Consider the following 19352-nt stretch of genomic DNA (forward strand, 5'->3'; position numbering starts at 1 on the left):
CCATGGTTACTAATGACGGCCATGCTCTGGTTAGGTTTAGGCACAAAAACTATTTGGTTAGGGTTAGGAAAAGATCATGATTTGGGTTAAAGTAAGTAGGCTACTTCCTCAACATCAAACGATCTTTGTTGTCATGGTTACAATAATAACACCAAACGGTGATGGATAATAGAAACAATATAAATGACTGGTTTCACATGGGATCACAGATCATATTCCTGTGTTTTGTTGACTCGCTTCTATTGATTATATTGTTGACTATACTACGTCACCGCACTTTTCCCATTGCTCCCGTCATAATTACGACGACCGCCAGATGAATTTGCCCAAGGGGATAAATAAAGTATCTATCTATCTATCTATCCATCTATCTATCTATCTATCTATCTATCTATCTATCTATCGGCTCGTTTTTCACAGGACAGTCTCATGACAGCACAACACAGCTGGACACTCATGAGAAGTTGGATGAAGAACTTGTCTGACAGAAGCTCAGCCAATAGTTAAAGGAATTGTCTTAGTTAAGGGAGTGAACTTCACAGTAACACTGGACAGATACCAGTGGAGACTCATCACAGCCACAGAATCAGAAACAACAGTTTGGCAGATACAGAGGTGGAGCACCCTCACCAGTGTGAATGCAAAAATAATATATCAAAAACACAATCAGTTTAACATATGACAATCATTTGTGGCCCACTGCTGTCCTCTGCTGGATGTCTGTGGACCACCCCCAAGCGTGGACCGCATGGCAACACCACAGTGGTGCAAATTTCTGTAAAAAGGTGTTGACCCCAATTGCATTTGAGTGGTCACTAAAATGTAATGGTGTGTTACTGGATAATACAGTAGATACTGAAATTTAACACTGGATCATTTGCATTGTACATCTTAAACTATTTGTTTATTTTTGTCTATAATGTATGTGTTAACACATTTTATTATGGATTTGATATTGTTTAACACATTTCTAACTGAATCACATCCTGGTGCTGTCTGAAGGCGTCTGATTCAGTCTGTTAGCCTCCAGGTCCAGATTGCATGCAAGTGATTGGACCATGTCAAGCTTGATTGCAGGCGTAGTTTGAATTATAATTTATTTTCTCTGAGGTGAGCTTTAAGGGACTGAAGACATTTTAAAGACATACTCCAGATGTATTACAAACAAACCAAATTGAAAACAAACTTTATTTAAAGGCTAAATAAATTGTTTAGCTTGAATACATTACTTATAAAGATGCACATCATATACTGTATGTGAAGAGTTTAGAGACACAAACCAAGCGCCGAGGGAACACAGTAGGAAAAAGCAAGTAGAGACCGACATGTGAATGCTGTTAGGTCACAGAGTCATACTAAGGGTTCCACTTACTCGTGCTCCTTCGGGTCAGAACACTGGCAGGTAGCAGTGGTGCCAACAGACACAAGAGCTGGGCACCACAAAATATTCAACTGGATATCTTATATCAAACAGTACACTGGTGAGGCTGGTGTCAGGGAGGGGCTGACTGACCTCTTAACTCGTTGTAGAGTACTTTGCAATTTGTTGTACTTTACTGCATTAAATTACTGTGAAGTGTTCCTGACAAAATACAGTGTGTTACAATAGAACTTAATGTGATACCATAAAAAAACAATAACAAAGTATACAGCAATACACACAAATTAAGAAAGACCCCATTATTAAAAATGATTGTATTCAATTACATTATATCATACAAGTGTTATTGTGGCCCACCCCTGTATATTCAACATACAGTGACATGCCAAAATATGTTAGTGATGGAACAAGGCTAAAAAGCTCTGGCGGGAGAATGGGTCAAAGGAACATCCACCTACAGTCACCACATTCCAAATAGGATTCAACACCACGACCAGGTTGGAGGTCATACACTAGTATGACAAGTACAGTCACTGAAATAAAAAATGTCTTGACTTGTTCCGTTCTGCCTAAAATTGACATATGGCATCATCTTCAGTCTCTGATTGCTTTGCTCTGAAGAGCTTCATGACCTGACCAGGATCCCCTGAACGTAGCATTAAAAAGGTGACCGCTTATGACTGAAAACGTTAGACAAAAGATGAGACAGCACCTGTCAAAGCTTTACGACTCATGCTGCCCTCACAGACAGAGACGGCTGCAGTGTGATGCAGATACAATTCTCTTTTTCACAGCCACTGTTGTCAAAAGGTAAGAGCAGTCACCAGAGGGTAAATTACATCACATGAAAGAATGTTCTACATTTTATGGATAACCATAGAGAAAGACTCTTTCAGTGTTTAGTATGTTCCTTTATGTAGTTGTTGGATATTTGACCCTGGATACATGATTCAACAGACGACCTTCCTACCTACCTGCTTAGGTTTTATATGCGTTTTAAAAAAGATTTTACTGCATTTTTTCATTTGATGTTTATTTCACTACAGTTTTTTCATTGGACTTTTTAACATCTCACCTGAATGTGAATGAACGGCCTTGCTGTTGCTAGGTACAATGATCACTTGTGTGAGAGCCTTGTCAACAGATTTATTCTCTTCGAGTAGAACAGTCTTTAAAGATATTTTCCTGGCCTCTCCCGGGATCCCTACAAGACAATGTCGTATTGTCATAAAGTTGTCAAGACGAAATGAATAACTATACAAACAGAAGCAAAACACTCACAAGTGTCTCCCTGAAAGACATTTTCAACTATGAGTAACCTCTTCCTCTGATGTCTGAGCCTCCAGGACAGCATCCTCTCTTCTCATATACAGCTGTCCTGACGATTCCCATAAGTATCTTCATAAAATATCTCAAAAAACATTGTTCAGTATCACTCCCTCCTCTACATATCTTTACACCTCTGCTTCTTCAAATATGTATTTTACCCCACATCATTGCCACATGCCCAGGCTAAACCCCCAAATCCTACCATCCTAGAACACCAAGAGGAAGAAGGGAAAACAGACGCTTTCTGTTCATTTTCCCTTGTTCCTGGGTTTCTCAGAGAATCCTTTGATTCAGTTCTTTGAGAGGGATTTCCCCTCCAATCCTTGTTGTCTCTCCAAATAACAATGGCTGAGCCTCTAGAAGGAGCAGTCAGTCTCAGGAGGCTTTGAGGGGGTTTCCTCTGAGGGGGTCTCACTGGAGATCCCAGTATCTCCATTCTCTGGTCCATTGTTCAGTGACATCTTCTCCAGAGCTGCAGGGTGGACACAGATTTATAAGTTATAATCTATATGTTATATTCATGTTATATGTTTTTCTACATTGACCAGAAGCATCACTTGCAACCACAGCAGAGTTGTACCATGGTGTGTAGGCACTAAGAGTTTGGGGGGGGGGGGTAGAGGCTGAATCCTATTTTGTATAAAATCAGAATCAGAGAATCGGATTCTGGTTCATTCTCAAGTAGGTTTCCATATATGAGGGATTTGCTTTGGTGTTTGGGTGCATAACGATAAATATAGTAAGATGAAATATAAACAAAGATAAAACAAGCAAGTATTGTTATTATTAATAAATATAAAAAACAGATAACAATAAGATAAAATATTTACAATAAAAATATAAATAAATAGAAATATTACAGAAAAATATAAATATAATAAAATATGTACACTGTTTCTGTCTCTAGCCTTGTTACTGAGATATTACGTTCATGAGAATGAGACAGATGGACGTGTGGAGGAATGAAAATGAATGATTTTTTTCTCTGGACAAAAAGAAACAAAGTACATGTTTGGAAGTTTCCTAAAAGTTTGAACCAATTCCTGATAAAACAAAGTTAAGTTTAAAAGCAGTAAAACGACTCCTCACAGATCAGTATTCAACAGCTGTCGGCTCATTACACCCCAAGCACGTACTTCAACCACAGAGGACGAAGACTGAGCAGTCTGTTTATGTGTGTATATGTTTATGTGTGTATATATGTTTAGAATTTTATTGTTTTTGTTTTCCTTTTCTTTATTTCAAAAGCAGAACGGAGAACGTTGTATTTGAGAATTGAAGCACTGTGAAGGACTTTTTATGGATCTGTGTGCAGCTAATTAGTGGTCAAAACAAGTTTTGAAAACGCACCTTGCAGAGATGCAGAGCTGTTGCTAGGTGGTGCTGTGCTGCTGTCGTCCAGCTCATCCAGGTAGAGCCGGTAGCGATGGCCACTGTCGTCTTCATACTCCACATTCTCATCATCACTGTCCACCTCAGGAGCCACGTACACCACTTCAAACTCTATCTGTCCTCGCTGACAAAGACACAGAATGACCACTTTTAAACTAGCATGAGCCCCTGGTGGTTGTCTGCCTCCTCCGCTCAGACTGGTTTCAGGTTACATCCCTGTATTTGTGTGAAATTTTGTCATAATTGCTGTGAATAAAGGCTAAGAAGTGTTTTAGGAGGTCACAGTGTCTTTGACCTTTGATCACCACAATCTAATCAGTTCGTCCTTGAGTCCCAATGAACAATTGTGCCAAATTTCAAGAAATTCCCTCAAGGTTGCGTTCACAAGGCCAAAACCATGTTTTATGAGGTCACCGTGAACTTGATCCCTTGACCTTTGGCCAACAAATGAGTTCGCAGAGGCTGCAATGATCCTAAGCCATCTAATCAGTCCATCCTTGAGTCCTAGAGAATGTTTGTGCCAACTTTGAAGAAGTTCCTTCGAGGCGTTACTGAAATATCATGTCCACAAGGATGGGACTGACCGCGGTTATGTGTGCATGTGTATGTGTGTGCTCTCCTGTGTTACCTGCTGGGACAGAATGGTGACAGCCTCCTTGTGTTTGGCATCTCGCAGATTGATGCTGTTGACAGCGAGGATGGCATCTCCGACATGCAGACCTCCACATCTGTCTGCGGGCTGACTCGGATGGATCTCTGAAATTAAAATGGGAACACCGTGCTCCTTCCCGCCCTGATGAGAACAGACACACAAGACTTGACTCAGCTCGCCTGGAACTGTGCTCCTACCCTAAAATTTCCATCACTCACACCAAATCTGATTTCATCCCAATGGGCATGCAAGTACTCTGCAGTCATACAGCCATTTTTGTATATATATGAATTAATTAACAGCTCAATCAGTGGCTTCAGACAGTGAGCATCTGGCCACCTCCAATCCCACTCAAGACCAAGCTGCCACTATCCACCGACTGTAATTAGCTCCGGTGTGGTTTCTGTGGTTCTATAGTCACACAGACAGCAAGTTGAAAAAGTTGAACCATACAGCTGTGTGAAAAGGTTTGGGGGCATCCATGGGCAAATACAACTCAGCTACAATACAACACAAACAGACATTAAAGGTTCTGTAAATGAGATTTTAAACAAAAATACAGCAGTTGACAACTGTTTTCTCTGTAAAGATATAGTGTAGTCATGGCATGGCTCAGTGCAGGCCAGCGTTCAGGTGAGAGTGACCTTCAGAATTTCCTCCACTGAAGAAGAAAGAGACCAGACCAGAGCACAGGTGGACTGGACTGAGGACTACCGGCTCAAATCCTGGTCGGCCGGTGGACCATCAAAACATCCGTATAGTTTTTACCGGCTCCATCAGTGCATCCGGTCCCAGTGGATCAGTCCAAGGCTGAATCTCTGTCCCAGTCCGTGGAGCCAATACTGGCCTGGTTTACTGAGAGGAGAACCCTACCAGCTGCTAAAGGGTCCGGCTGGACTCAGAACTGGGTTTTCTTCTCTTTGATGCTACATAATGCTACATTAGTAATAATAATGCTACAGTAGACATGATAACTTGCTGTTAGCCATATTATCAATGTGTTCAGCAAATGTTGCTATCGCTAAATACTAGCATTGCTGTGTAGCATATCACAGCAGTGTTAGCGTGGACCAATGGTTGTAGTTAGATTATTTTTTGTTGTTTCTCGTGTACACAGGGTAACTTTATTCAGTTGAGCTTCTGTTTAGAGGACAATTTCACTGGGCTTCATCACACACATGATCTGTATGGAACAGTTACTAGAACAGTTATTCCAAGAACACCATCTGTTCACAAAAGACTTAACAATGCAGACCAACATTAAGACAAACCAGAGGCTGAGTTCATTCCCTGCTGCTGCACCATCTCTTGACATTGCAGCTGTTAAAATGGATCTGGGGTCTAACTTAATGATGCTGTCACAGAAAAAACAACAGGGTCTTACTGTAATGGAGATTCCCAGTCCCTCATGGTCATCTTTGACTAGCACCACCTTTCTGATGGGGCCTACTCCTTGGGTTTTCTTCAACATGTCTGGGTCCTGTAATGACATTAACACATTTAAATGTGAAGGCACAGATAAAGGTACCAACAGGCTCAGCTGTTTTGTAGTTTTTCACTCACATGCCCCACGGGGGAGGGGAGAGGTTTCTTAGGATCATTGCGACCTCTACATGCTCGGATGACAGTCTTATGGCGGTGAAGGTGAATCTCTGCCTCTAGCTGGTTCCACAGCTTGTCGTGTGCCGGTCCTTTCATGTCACGGCCTAGTAACTGGATCTGCTGCACCCTGGGAGACAAACCAAATCTTGTTTCAGCTAGTCCACTTTTTATGTCAACATGACAAATAGAACAAGAAGTTCTCATTCTAAGTTCTTGCTTGGACACTGCCAAGATGGCGACGGTAGAGCAGCTCACTCTAAGCTTCAAAACCGCTCCTCAGAAACCTGTGGGTGACGTCACAGAGGCTACGCCCATCTTTATTTACAGTCTATGGCAACAACAGGTCCACCACGACTTATGGTAAAAGAACACACCATTACTGATGTATGGAGTTATTTAGTATTTGTGGCAGATCATCAGGGTCAAGTTGTAGACGACCAACAGTCAGTGAGCAAACAGTGTCAGAGGAGGATACAGTTCAGAGAAATATTATAGTATTTGTGGCCAGTGCACCTGCAGAGCAGGTACTCCACACTTCTCCTATAACATATTTTAACCTTAGGATAAAGACATAGAGTTAATGTCTCAACTAAAACACATTATGTGTAATCATGTAATTTCAAACTACTAGTGTGTGTACTGAAGAGGATAGATAGATAGATAGATAGATAGATAGATAGATAGATAGATAGATAGATAGATAGATAGATAGATAGATAGATAGATAGATAGATACTTTATCTATCCCCTACGAGAAATTCATGTATATAGAATGGAAGCCTGCAATTACTACTGTGTACTTGCTTCTCTAAAAGTAAGTACAGGTTGTTTACATGACCCCACCACTGGTTATTATATTATTGTTTATCATCAGTTGTAGTGTTGTAACATATTATATCTTAGTAACCCCTCCACTTGAACCTACAGGTGTTGTGAGCTCCAGCTCTTACCTGCCAGCCAGTTCCTTGTCCAAGTATTTGGCCGCCAGTCTGGCTCCGTACACTTCGGCCTGCAGTACCGCCATGTGCCTGCGGAGGGCCTCATTTTCTTTCTTATATAGTCTCACCTCTGCCTCTAGCCTTGCCTCTGCTAATTTGTCCTTCTTACTGGCCTCGAGCTCCTGTTCCTAGACAAAGCACATCACATGTGAGCACGACACACAACAAGCACTACAAGCAATTAGGAGAGGTGGTTTTCACAGCAGTTGTAACTCCATTATCACATCATCTCTGCAGATAAATGAACATTTCAATCTTACCAGCATCTCTGTTGACAAACATCAGTTCACACATTATTAGGTGTAGCAGAATGTTTTCCTGTGATTTCAGTGTATTTCCTCTATAAACATGAATCACAGAGAAATGGCTGCATCCAGGTATGTTACTGTCACAGCTGCATCTGAGGGTCTGCGTTTAGCTTTGATTTTGTTTCAATTCATACAACTGTCTGACACACTCACCATGGGGTCACAGATATTTTCAGTAGAAAAAGAAATAGATTTGGTGAGAATTTCTTTTTAAAACCACGATCTTAATTTCTGAAATGAGCCCTGGCTCAGGTTCCATTTATCTGTATTTATAATTTTAATTAAAGCATCTACATTAATTAAATGTTTTAAGCCAGTAGGGAGGTGCAACTAGCAATAACACAACAATGACATATTGCCATAATGTTGACTGATGATGATTAATGTGTTTGCATGCCTAAAAACATGCAGCAACAACATTAGTCCAGTATACACTATGGTCTCCTATACCCTGACTCTTAAGCTGCTGTACACTCCACTATGTTCACCAGCTACTCACAAATTCTGTCTATTGGCTGTTTGGACAAGAGTTAAACTCTGGGCTATAAAATCAAACAATGACACACTGGTGCACTGTGTGTGCAGTGCCCAGTGTGTGCAAATCTGGCCTGAGCAGCAAAAGCGTGGGTGTCAGGTCATTTCCTGGAACTGTGGACAGCAAAGTCTCTTATTTTAGGAAGAAACATCACTGTTTTCCAGCAGCAGGATGTCTCAGAGGCAAAAACTGAAATTTCCTGCTTATACTGTTTCCACCAAAATGATCAGGTATAACAGGTTTTTTAAACACAGGTAAACCTGCTAATAAAAGCTGATCGACTCCTTTTCCCCTGCCAGTCGACTTTGTCTTTCTGTTCGGACCGAGGACACACACAACTGCAAGGAGTGATGTCATCACATGCACTTACAGAGCACACACACAGACACAGTGGAGAGAGAGTGAGCTGCTAGCTGCTGTGTAAACTAGTAAAACAGATGTGTCTCGTCTCATCCTCAGGTTGTTGCTCCTGTAAGTGTCAGAGCCTCTGTGAGAGACGCTTCCATCAGTGATTGTGTGTTTTTAAAACTTATTTCTGGGCTGCAGCTTCACTCTCAGAGGAAGGTGTAACGGCAGTGTTCCTGGTGTAACAGCACCGTGCTGGACAGGTGACAGGTGTGTTACAGTGTCTGTCTCTGACAGACGTCACAGCAGGAAAAGGGGTGAAACAAAGGGATGTTCACTCACTGCTGATCAGAGCCAGACCTGTGAAATACCCAGGTCTACTGCAGAGTCATGTGACCCAGGTGTGAATGCTGATTGTTCCTTTTTCCTTTTTTTGTTCTGATTTACTGTCATTTAATGGTAATTATAATGCTGTTTAGTGTGTCCTTGTGCTCTGAGAAACACACACATGCTTGAAGGCTTAAAGTTCTAATCTGTAACTATTTCACAGTAAAATGTGTAAAAACAACTAGATCTATGTTCTGTATGTTGTTGAGTTGTGTTCTTACATTATCCCTAATGTTTCCATCAATTCTCAAACCAGAGAAATCTGTGATTATAATCATGGTAACGCTCCGTGTCATTAGTCTCCTGTCAATGACATCATATCCTCTATGATCATGTGTCAGTGTTGTGTTTGTTGGACGTCTGGATCTGAAGTTATCAGAGAAACAAGCTGAGGAAATGTTAGACAGCTCAGCTCCAAGATGTCCTGTGACCACTGAAAAGCATCAGTGAATTAATGATTTTTAACTTGAAACTGCTTGATTCAGTGTTTCTACTAGTTTGAATCCCCTGGTGTGTTTGTTATGGAGAGGAGGACACCTCTGTGGATAATTCAACTGCTGGTAAAAACCTGCTGAACGTCTGCTTCATAAGTTATCAGAGAAACAATCAGAACAAAGGTTAGCATCAATCTCAGCTCCAGCTCTTCCCTGAGTCTCTGTCCTCCGTACAGCGTTGCTCAAACACTGACTTTAAATGTCAAACTGCTTCATTCAGTGTTTTTAACAGTTAGAATCACTGGGTCTGTTTGATTTCCTGAACCACTGACACTGAAGGAATCCAAACTGGGAGGAGCTTACGGTAATGGTGGCGAAGACAACAACTCCCATGATCCCATGCTATTTCATTACGTCACTCAACGCCGTCTTTGTAATTGTTTTGATTGAGACCCCTAGAGGCAGAGGCTACTGACTGTGTTTAATGTGCATGTGGGCATTTTTGGGAAGTTCATGCAAATATTGCAAGTGTGACCCACAGATGACTGACCGTCTGTCTGACAGCTGTAATTCATGTCTCAGTCCTCTCTACTCCTGCCTTTAAATGTCACTGAGGCACTGTTTGAGTCAAGTGTAGCTACACAGTCTATAGTTAATCTAAACTAATGACTTTAAAACTGATTTTGTGGAGAAACACCCATACACAAACTTACCATCTCTTCCACTGCTGGAGCAGGCTTTAGGGGAGAAGAGGCAGAGGAAGAGCAGAGAGAAGTCAGAGATTAGAGAAATTCAGGCAACAGAGATTGTGAGCAAGTTAACCATTCGATACTGTAAAGCAATGTGCACATCAGAAATGGAAAAATTAAAAACATTGAGAGCAGTGGGAAAGCAGAGGACAGGAGCACCAAAGCAGCAGCAGCCTCCCTGTAACAGCCACGTCATGCACACAGCTGCAAAAAAAATTGGATTTTCTTTAATGATTCTAATATTTGCATAACTTGAATGATTGTGTGGGGCTATCAATGTAGTCATAACACTTAGTGCATGGCGTTACTGCTGCTAACCCCATCCCAGAGGACCAAAGCTGCTGCTGATGTTCCACTTTCATTTCAAGAGCAGGCTCGACAGCAGCGTGGTAATAAGGGGGGTCATTATATTAGCACATGTTTGATTTTAATTAACCCAAGTTTTAATCATCTTCCAAGGGCACCCTGCAAATACCCCACTAGTGTAGGAACAGGCTTGTGTAGGAAAACTGACACTAACACAAACAGTGTAGAAATCAGAAGACATACTGAACAGAGTTTCATCTGATCATATTCACCAGCAGCTGCTCCTTATATTCAGACTTTACTTTTTACTTTTGTTCATTACCTGAGCAGCAAACTGTGGGACGACCGTTCACTTAGTCAATAGTCAACATATCCACAGGTGTCTGATGGTACACTGCACAGGACAAGTATCTGTCAGCATTCATATATCATTCAAGAGGTCATCTTCAGAGGCAGGTGTCTCCCTCCTCCAGGTTAGAATTGGTGTCTTGTTTTTGAATGCCAGTGTAAAATAAGTTGTATTCTTATTATTTATGAATAGAAGAGTGCACTGCTCTGGGATCAGGCTCTAAAAAATATAAAATATCTGGAAACTGGATTCGTTTTTCAGGCTCCTGTTCTTCAGCTCCCCAGCATCACACTTTGATTAACACCCTGTTTCCACCAAAATGATCAGGTATAACAGGTTTTTTAAACACAGGTAAACCTGCTAATAAAAGCTGATTGACTCCTTTTCCCCTGCCAGTCGAGATTGTCTTTCTGTTCGGACTTAGGACACACACAACTGCAAGGAGTGATGTCATCACACGCACTTACAGAGCACACACACAGACACAGTGGAGAGAGAGAGAGCTGCTAGCTGCTGTGTAAACTAGTAAAACAGATGTGTCTCGTCTCATCCTCAGGTTGTTGCTCCTGTAAGTGTCAGAGCCTCTGTGAGAGACGCTTCCATCAGTGATTGTGTTTTTTTAAAGTATACATTTTTGGGGGCTTTTGTGCCTTTATTGGACAGGATAGTAGAGAGAGACAGGAAATGGGGAGGCAGAGAGAGGGGGAATGACATGCAGTAAAGGGCCGTCCGATGCGGGATTCGAACCGGGGCCGACTGCAGCGAGGACTGTAGCCTCTACATATGGGGCGCCTGCTCAACCCACTGTGCCACTCGATGCCCCAATTGTGTGTTTTTAAAACTTATTTCTGGGCTGCAGCTCACTCTCAGAGGAAGGTGTAACGGCAGTGTTCCTGGTGTAACAGCACCGTGCTGGACAGGTGACGGGTGTGTTACAGTGTCTGTCTCTGACAGACGTCAAAGCAGGAAAAGGGGTGAAAATTAGGGCTGAACTATCTGGGAAAATAATCTAATTTTTTTTTACCAATATTGCAATTGCAATTTAATATGTGATTATTTTTTTAAGTTCCTTATCTTCTGTATTATTCAACAAACACAAGCAATGTAGGCCAGGCCTATGTGTCATGATGAAATTAGATGATGCATGAACTTATATGAACGACATATTTTTACTTAACTATTTCACAGTAGAATATTGACTTAGTTTAACTTACAGCCTTGTAAAAATGTAAAATTGTCTGTCGTTATGCAGACATGGCTCTCTTCATGGAGATCCCAGCTGGTCGAAGTCTTCATTAATGAAATGTACCATAAGACTCTGATTGGGCTCTGCTGTATGGCCTGACCACGTCAGTTGTAGTAGCGAAAAACTCCGCTGCGACTCTCAGCGTGCATTTTTCATATAGCTCTGGTATGACAACCTGGCTAAAATATGTGCGGGAGGGCCTGCTGTACCGCTTATCCCGTGTATTTATCAAAGCCGTAAACCCAGGCTTGGTCACTGTGCCCTATCTTTCCCTATGAACTCTGTTATTGCCTGAGTAATTCCCCGTGCCGTTTTGAATTACGTTCATATGGAATTATGCTTTCAAACATAAGGCAGGTTCTGCAAAATACCTGACGCTGTTAAGCATCTTTTTTTAAAGCCAAAATAGTTCCACACAACCGACGTACTGCTCCTCTTAGACACTAAAGTTTTTGCAGTGCCAGGTTCTGTCGAGCCTGAGGCCATTATACAACAGGTCAAAATGTAGCATGCCAAGTTGTTGCTCCCTCTTTTAGCTGACTGCTCTACTCCTGCTTGCATGTCATGTGACCAGAGTGTAATCGCAGCCATTGAGGTTAGAAAATCGCGTTTTATCATGTCGCGATATTATCGCAAAAGCAATTAATTGTTCAGCCCTAGTGAAAATGAACATGTTCAATCGGGTGTTGTGTTTACATCACTGCTGATCGGAGCCAGAGCTGATAAATACCTGCGTCTAAAACAGAGTCGTGTGACCCGGGTGTGAATGCTGATTGTTCCCGTTTCCACTGCCAACAAGAGCCTGATGTTAGTGGGTCTCGGCAGGTTTTTTGACCAGTGGTAAAGGGGCTTCAGTCAGTATTAAACTGCAGCCACATATCACACTGCTGCTCGACTCAGAGTGGAGGACCTTGCCCAAAACATCATCATCAACAAATATGACCAAATGAATGTCAACTCGGCCAACAGCCAGCTCTACAAGAGTTCTAGTTCCAGTTCTTGTTCCCACTGTTTTCCTGGGAACAATCAGAGCTTTGTGACCTGATCTCTCACCACAGTTTGATCACAGAGGTCTACAGAGTTCACTGGACTTCATGGTCTTTGTCCTGACCTGCAGGTGAACTGCTACACACACGTGATACAGCTGTGCGTCTAAACTCTGCCCAGTCGGTTCAGTTCACCACATTAAAGGATCTGAAGACTTTGATAAATGAGCGATTACAGATTTTGATTTAATAATTTTGCATGCAAGATTTCTAAAAACATGTTTTCACTCTGTCGTTTTGTGTTATTTAGTGTCGACTGATTTGTGCAGAAAGTGAAAGGGTGTGAAAACTTCCTGAAGCCACTTAAGTTCATGATTTTTGATCCTTACAATTAATCACAAAAACTCACACCAGCCTGATCAGATGTGAGAGTGTCAAATACAATGTGCTTATATTTAGTTTAACTTTGTATTCCCTGGAGTGAACAGGTTAAAACACAGAACTGCAACACCCTCGGGTCAACTCCGACCGTAGACCTTTCTTTATGTCTCCCTGCCTCTCTCTATAAGTCTGTTGTCTCTGACAAATAAAGGCTAAATGCCAAAAAACAGCACCTCCTCCTCCCACCTACCAGTCTGCCCTTGATGGTGTCAGAGTCTTCAGCCTGGCCTTGCTTGGCGTGAACCTGCAGCTGGAGAGCATGGAGCTGCAGGAGCTGGTCATGGACCTCCCTGTCCACCACTGCCCGCTCAGCCTTAGCCTCCGTCAGCTCAGAACGCAGGTCCACCAGCTGAGCCTGGAGGGGAGGGAAAGAGGTGTGGAAGGAGAGGGGTGATGAGGAGGGACACCAGAGGTAGATATGTCAGGTCAGAGTCAACACTGTACCGGCCTCAGTCCCGGCATGACTATCCTACACTGGGAGACAACCTGTCTTAAAAGGTGCTCTGAGTGGTCTTGTAAACAAACATCCAGTGTTACTCAGCAGAATACTGTGCATGTCTCCTTCATCTTTAACAAATATGTTGAATGCATTTCCTTCCTCATCAAAGAACTTCAAAGCGTTTTCAATCCTGCGTTGTTTACATCCATGTTTACGAGCTTATAGTCTTCTTTCCTGTCTTTCTTGGCACTTATATCTTGGTGTGTTACTGCCACAGCCTGATCAGTGGAATAGTGTGGCACCACTGGTACAACTGTATCATGTCACAAGCATGTGCACAAGATAAGATAAGATAAGATATGATAAGACTAGATAAGATAAGAAGCACTTTTAGAGGTTTAAAGCTCCACAATAAATTTAAAGTTCTAATCTGTAACTTTTCCACATTAAAATGTCTAAAAACAACTAGATCTATGTTCTATATGTTGTTGAGTTGTGTTCTTACATTATCCCAAATGTTTCCATCAATTCTCAAACCAGAGAAATCTGTGATTTTAATCATGGTAACGTGTCATTTGGTCTCCTGTCAGTGACATCATATCCTCTATGATCATGTGTGAGTGTTGTCTTTGTCTGACAGAAGCTCAACATTAGGGATCAACTGATTATCAGCCTGGCTTTCTGATTATTGGTATCATAATTTTTTAACTGATAACGCTAAAATAAATTCCTCGCTGCAAGAAGGCAAAACAAAGACATTAACAGCAAACACGCTGCAAATACAGAAACAATGCAACAACAAAAACACACAAACCTACAAAACAAATGCAACAGAAAAAAGCGCTGCATATTCAGACAACACAACAGAAGAGCTCCAGGCCTTTAGGTGGAACATCTTGACCATAAGCTTGAGCTTCGACCCAAGAGACCAGACCAGAGATACGCATTACGGGCAGCGCCAATGGTATAAAATGGGATACACTTCCTGTCTCCTAAGTAGGCGTGGTTGTGATGCTTCTTCATGACAAAACATAACAACACAATACAACACTAGATACAGTATGAATTTGCGCCTGATATTGCTGCTCATTTTGATCTGCTATCTTAATATCTGATAAATCCAGTACAAGATCATATTAGTCTAATAATACTCTATTTTCCCTCCAAAAACACTTAAATGATAGTAATAGGAATGGTATTATTAAGCAAAGATATATACAAGTTTTATTTCAGTTTAAACTTTTAATTCATGGTTTCACATAAAAGTCCCTCTGAACTTCTGTGGTTGGAAAGTGACGTCAGCAGTGCTGCAGCAGTGAGACCAGAACCGACAGAGAGAAGAGAGATCTGTGTTTGATGCCAGAATGTTGGGAAGATCTGCGGCTTTAGAAAAATGGATTCAATATTTATTTCGGTGACTGTGGGGGCGAAAGAATCTGTCATAATCTGTGATGTTGTTCTACTTCTCCCATTGGAATGAACAGACTTAGACCTGCTGCTGGTCTCCTAAAGGGGTGGGGAGGTGGAGAAACCCATGTGACACAGTCACGGGAAATAATCGAAAGTGAACTGTCTCCTCCTCCAACTGTCTCTGGTCTGGCCTTGCAGGTCGAAGCTCAATGGTCAAGGTGTACCACTTTGAGCTCCCCCTAGAGGCCTGGAGCTCTTCCGTTGTGTTGTCTGGACATGCTGCGCCTTTTTCTGTTGCATTTGTTTGGGAGGTTTGTGTGTTTTGGTTGTTGCAGCATTTCTGTATTTGCAGCGTGTTTGCTGTTAATGTCTTTGTTTTGGCTTCCTGCAGCATGTTTTTCATTTGCAGCACGTTCCCGTGGTTGTATTTGTTTTGTATTTTCATCTATGTTTTTGAATCTGCATCGTTTATGAATTTGCAGCGTGTTTCTCCTATTGGAAGTGTTGTGGGCCGTTGCAGCGTGTTTGCTCTTGTCGGCCACCATATATCAGGCCATAGACTTTCTTCCAATGAGGGTTATAAATAAAATTATTCTGTTAAGAAAAAAAATAACCAAAGACGTTATTAGCTAGTTCAACAGAATCAGTCAATCTCGGATTTGCTCCTTAAGCAGCAGCATCTGTGACAAATCTTTGGCAGATGGCAAATCTACAGCGGGGCTTCTAAATGTTCCAAATATCATTAGAGGAACTGCAGGCTTTGGCACTTGGCGTGCTGGCTTCATTTTTCAGCCTCGGAGGTTGAGGCTTGCACCAAACAGTATCTGAGGGGCAAATTCTTTTGTCTTTATATGGACTACAATGTTGAAAGACTGAGCGCACAGGTGGAACAATTTGTGATTAACCAGCCGCTGCAGGAAAATGAACCTCTCCAACCAATCGAACAGCCGCCCAGACCCTGGGCTAATTTAGTCGTTGACCTAGTAGGTCCTATACAGAACAACTACATATTGACTCTAACTGACTGTCTTACATAACACCCATAGGCAACTTTCATAAATGACATATCATCAGCCACAGCCACAGCTTGGTTTGGATATTCTCTGGAGTTGAGGTCACTGATAGGCAGACCACCGGCCTGTAACCTATGAATAATTGAGTACTATTACATTTTGAAGAAGCCTTTCTATCTTAACCACCGCAGCTTTTCTAGCTTTTACTGGTTTAGTCGCCCAGGAAATTCACAGGCCAACTGCATCATCTCAGCCAATCAATGCGACTTGAGTCAGTGAGTGAGATACACACAATGACAATAGTTGGAACAGTAAGTGGGGAAGTGGGATACAAGAGGGAAAGAAAGGTGTTAATGGAGGTGTTGAAGCTGATCAAGATGTGATGAGATGGTTGATTGTTCAGATGTGAAAAAGGGAAACTAAAGCTACACTTTTTATTTCATTTTCGGAGAGGAAACTCTTTATTTTAAGATGCACATTAGTCAAAAGCCCTCTAATCTACATGTATTATTTATCACAGCACTTATTTTCCTTGAAATGAGAAATAATTGAATTATTATTGGGGTCATTATTATTGTTAATTATGTTTCTCTTTGAACTGAAAAAAGGAGTAATGATTTTTAATTTTTATTCTAACTGGTAAAGATGAGATGTAGTTGATTATCTCGCAATAATCGGAGTACGTGAGGAATGTGGGGGCGAGAGTGAGAAGTGGAATGATGAGATGAATAATAAAGCTAGTTGAAATACAGACTCTTTCTTTATTGGACGACAGAGGCAGTGATGGTCAAGAGTGGTGTGTGGCAGAGGAACATGGGTGACAGTAGCAGTCTGAATCGGCGTTTGTCGCCGGGAAGGGACGTTAACGTTACGTCACCATCGGTCACTTCTCAGTTCATCAGTCAGGAAAGTCTACATGATATCTCTGTGGTGAACGTTAACCGTGCACCCAACTACAGTTACTAACCTCTAGTTTATGGTTGAGTTGGAAAACCGTCTGGGTTTTGTGACACAGTTGAGCAAAACAGGAGCTGAGGCTGGTCATCTTCTGCCGACCCTCGTACGTAATGTCGACTTGATCTGGATCTATCTCTCCGAGCAGCAGATCCACGTCCACAAAGGCCTTGTCAAACTCTTTCTCCAGCACCTCTAGCCAGCGAAACATGGACATACCGGGGCCGAGGCCCGAGCTGTGGCCCGCCGGGGAGCATCCAGCCGAAGCGGACATGGCTAAATCACAGCAAAGCCCAAACGTTAGCGTTAGCTTACAAGCTAACTTTGATGGTGAGTAACGTTAATGGATCCCCCCTCTGCTGACCACTGGTGAAATAACAGTGGAAATAACGCTGAAACCCAATGACTAGACTGTCTGTCGGGTTGGCGGAGAGGAGTGTGACAAACTGCGTCTCTAATTCTGGTGAAAACACAGTCTGACCAGGAAGTCCCGCAACAGACTCTCGACTATCTGTGAGGCGGCTACTACAGTCTGCCTGTTTGCAGGGAGAAGCAGTGGATGGCAGAGCCTCCTCTTCTTCTATCGTCATGGCTGGTGGTTCTGACGCTACTGGCTGAGTTATTGCCCTCCACAGTATGAACAACGACACTACACTACTCAGTCCATATACTTGAATTTAAACCATAGATATAAACTGAAAAAGTGCCTTTGCAGTCAGCTGGTGGTTCTCATGTTGGCCAAGCATAGTTTTAACTGTAAAACAATCCAGTCATCTTAAACAACATGTCCCTGTCAGTGTTTTATTTACTACAATGTCTCAGGAGAACACATTCACATCAGTTGGACATTTTCCTACAATTTGTAAATATTTATTTAAACCATGATGCTCCAGCACCCCAACACTAATTAACTACATGACTTTGGCCTACCACTCCCATTCCATTACCACTCCCTCTCAATGCCCTCTCTGAGATCAACTTTCCCAAAGAACACATTAACATCTATTTCTTTCTTAAAAGGTGGTTTTGCAATACAATCCGTAATTTCATTACCTTTAGCCCCAGCATGCCCAGGGCTCAGGATAGCCTAACTTCACAGCCCAGAATTCCAACTATAAACAAAATGGTAAGGATCTCATTAAGAATTGAAAATCAGATTGAAGTTTGACAGAAGGGTTGAGTCGACATCTGGTTCTGGCATCAGCCAAAAAGGGAAAGATGACCAACACACTTGATATGCTTCCTACTCTCTTTTTCTATTCCCAATTTCTCAATCCACTGATTTTATCCCCCCCCAAAAATTTTTTTTTTTACCAGATGATTCCCATGTCCCTTGAAAAAGACACTGAAAAAACGGGATTACAGCCCAGTGGTCCAATGCCATATCTCCCATTTCAACAAGTAAGTCAGGCTGGAGTGCTGACTGACAAATGTGCAGTTAATGATGATGTGATATCACTGCCCCCTACTGGACATGTTGTAAACTACATGAAGCAACAAGGACTAAAACATGCAGTAAACATCACACTTTTCAGTGGCACATCAAAATAAGAACCAGCCTGTCGACAAAAGAAATTCAGCAATGAATTAATTATTGATATTTATTTGTATTTTATTGATCGATGCACAAAGATTAACATCACTGTTAATACGCCAGTGTTAGACAAAACTGCTGCCCCTTGGACAGATAAAACAACTAAATTTGTATTATTATTATCATTATATATTATTATTGACTTTATGTTTTATGGTGTTTTTCTTGTCCAAAGTGGCATCATGGAAATATTTCGATGGGGATTTATACCCTTTTAATGTCCAGGGTCCTGTCTGGTTATATCTGATCATCTGTTCTCTGGTGATTTTGTCCCCGGACTCAAGGGATCACCACTTCAACATACAGTACCTTTACTCTGCATTACAAACCATTGAAGAGATAAGGCACTTTAAAAAACCAGTTGTTGTTTTTCATAACATCAGACATAACTGTGTCTCTCTCTTCAAAGGGAAGAGTTCATTAAAGATGTCATTTTCCTGTGTCACTTTGAAAGTTTTCTTTTCAGTTTAACTGATTAGTGAAAGTAAATTTCTAACCACCA

General features: G+C 41.8%; 1 protein-coding gene across 3 annotated transcripts; it reads right to left on the reverse strand.

Moving 5' to 3' along the window:
* Nucleotides 1-1170: 1170 nt before the first annotated feature.
* On the reverse strand, nucleotides 1171-17766 carry gopc (golgi associated PDZ and coiled-coil motif containing). 3 transcript variants are annotated; one of them, XM_022737933.1, is made up of 9 exons: nucleotides 17270-17766; nucleotides 13631-13795; nucleotides 10077-10100; nucleotides 7307-7482; nucleotides 6318-6483; nucleotides 6139-6234; nucleotides 4731-4895; nucleotides 4061-4226; nucleotides 1171-3182 (listed from the first exon to the last, which is right to left on the reverse strand). In XM_022737933.1, exons 1-9 carry the CDS (start codon nucleotides 17528-17530, stop codon nucleotides 3067-3069), a joined length of 1335 nt encoding a protein of 444 aa, XP_022593654.1. In that variant the 5' UTR covers nucleotides 17531-17766; the 3' UTR covers nucleotides 1171-3066. The 3 variants fall into 3 exon arrangements, with proteins under 3 accessions (XP_022593654.1, XP_022593656.1, XP_022593655.1); XM_022737935.1 differs by lacking the exon at nucleotides 10077-10100 and having other exon boundaries at nucleotides 7307-7476; XM_022737934.1 differs by lacking the exon at nucleotides 10077-10100.
* Nucleotides 17767-19352: the final 1586 nt, after the last annotated feature.

The sequence above is a fragment of the Seriola dumerili genome, unplaced genomic scaffold (assembly GCF_002260705.1).
Source record: "Seriola dumerili isolate Sdu_G_001 unplaced genomic scaffold, Sdu_1.0 BDQW01000025.1, whole genome shotgun sequence".
Classification (NCBI taxonomy): Eukaryota; Metazoa; Chordata; class Actinopteri; order Carangiformes; family Carangidae; genus Seriola; species Seriola dumerili.

Coding starts and splice junctions, on each gene's coding strand:
- gopc (XM_022737933.1), bottom strand. CDS start 17,530: ATGTCCGCTTCGGCTGGATGCTCCCCGGCGGGCCACAGCTCGGGCCTC. Junction 6,235..6,317: donor TCCCCTCCCCCGTGGGGCAT/GTGAGTGAAAAA, acceptor ATGTCATTACAG/GACCCAGACATGTTGAAGAA. Junction 4,227..4,730: donor TCACCATTCTGTCCCAGCAG/GTAACACAGGAG, acceptor TGTCTTTGTCAG/CGAGGACAGATAGAGTTTGA.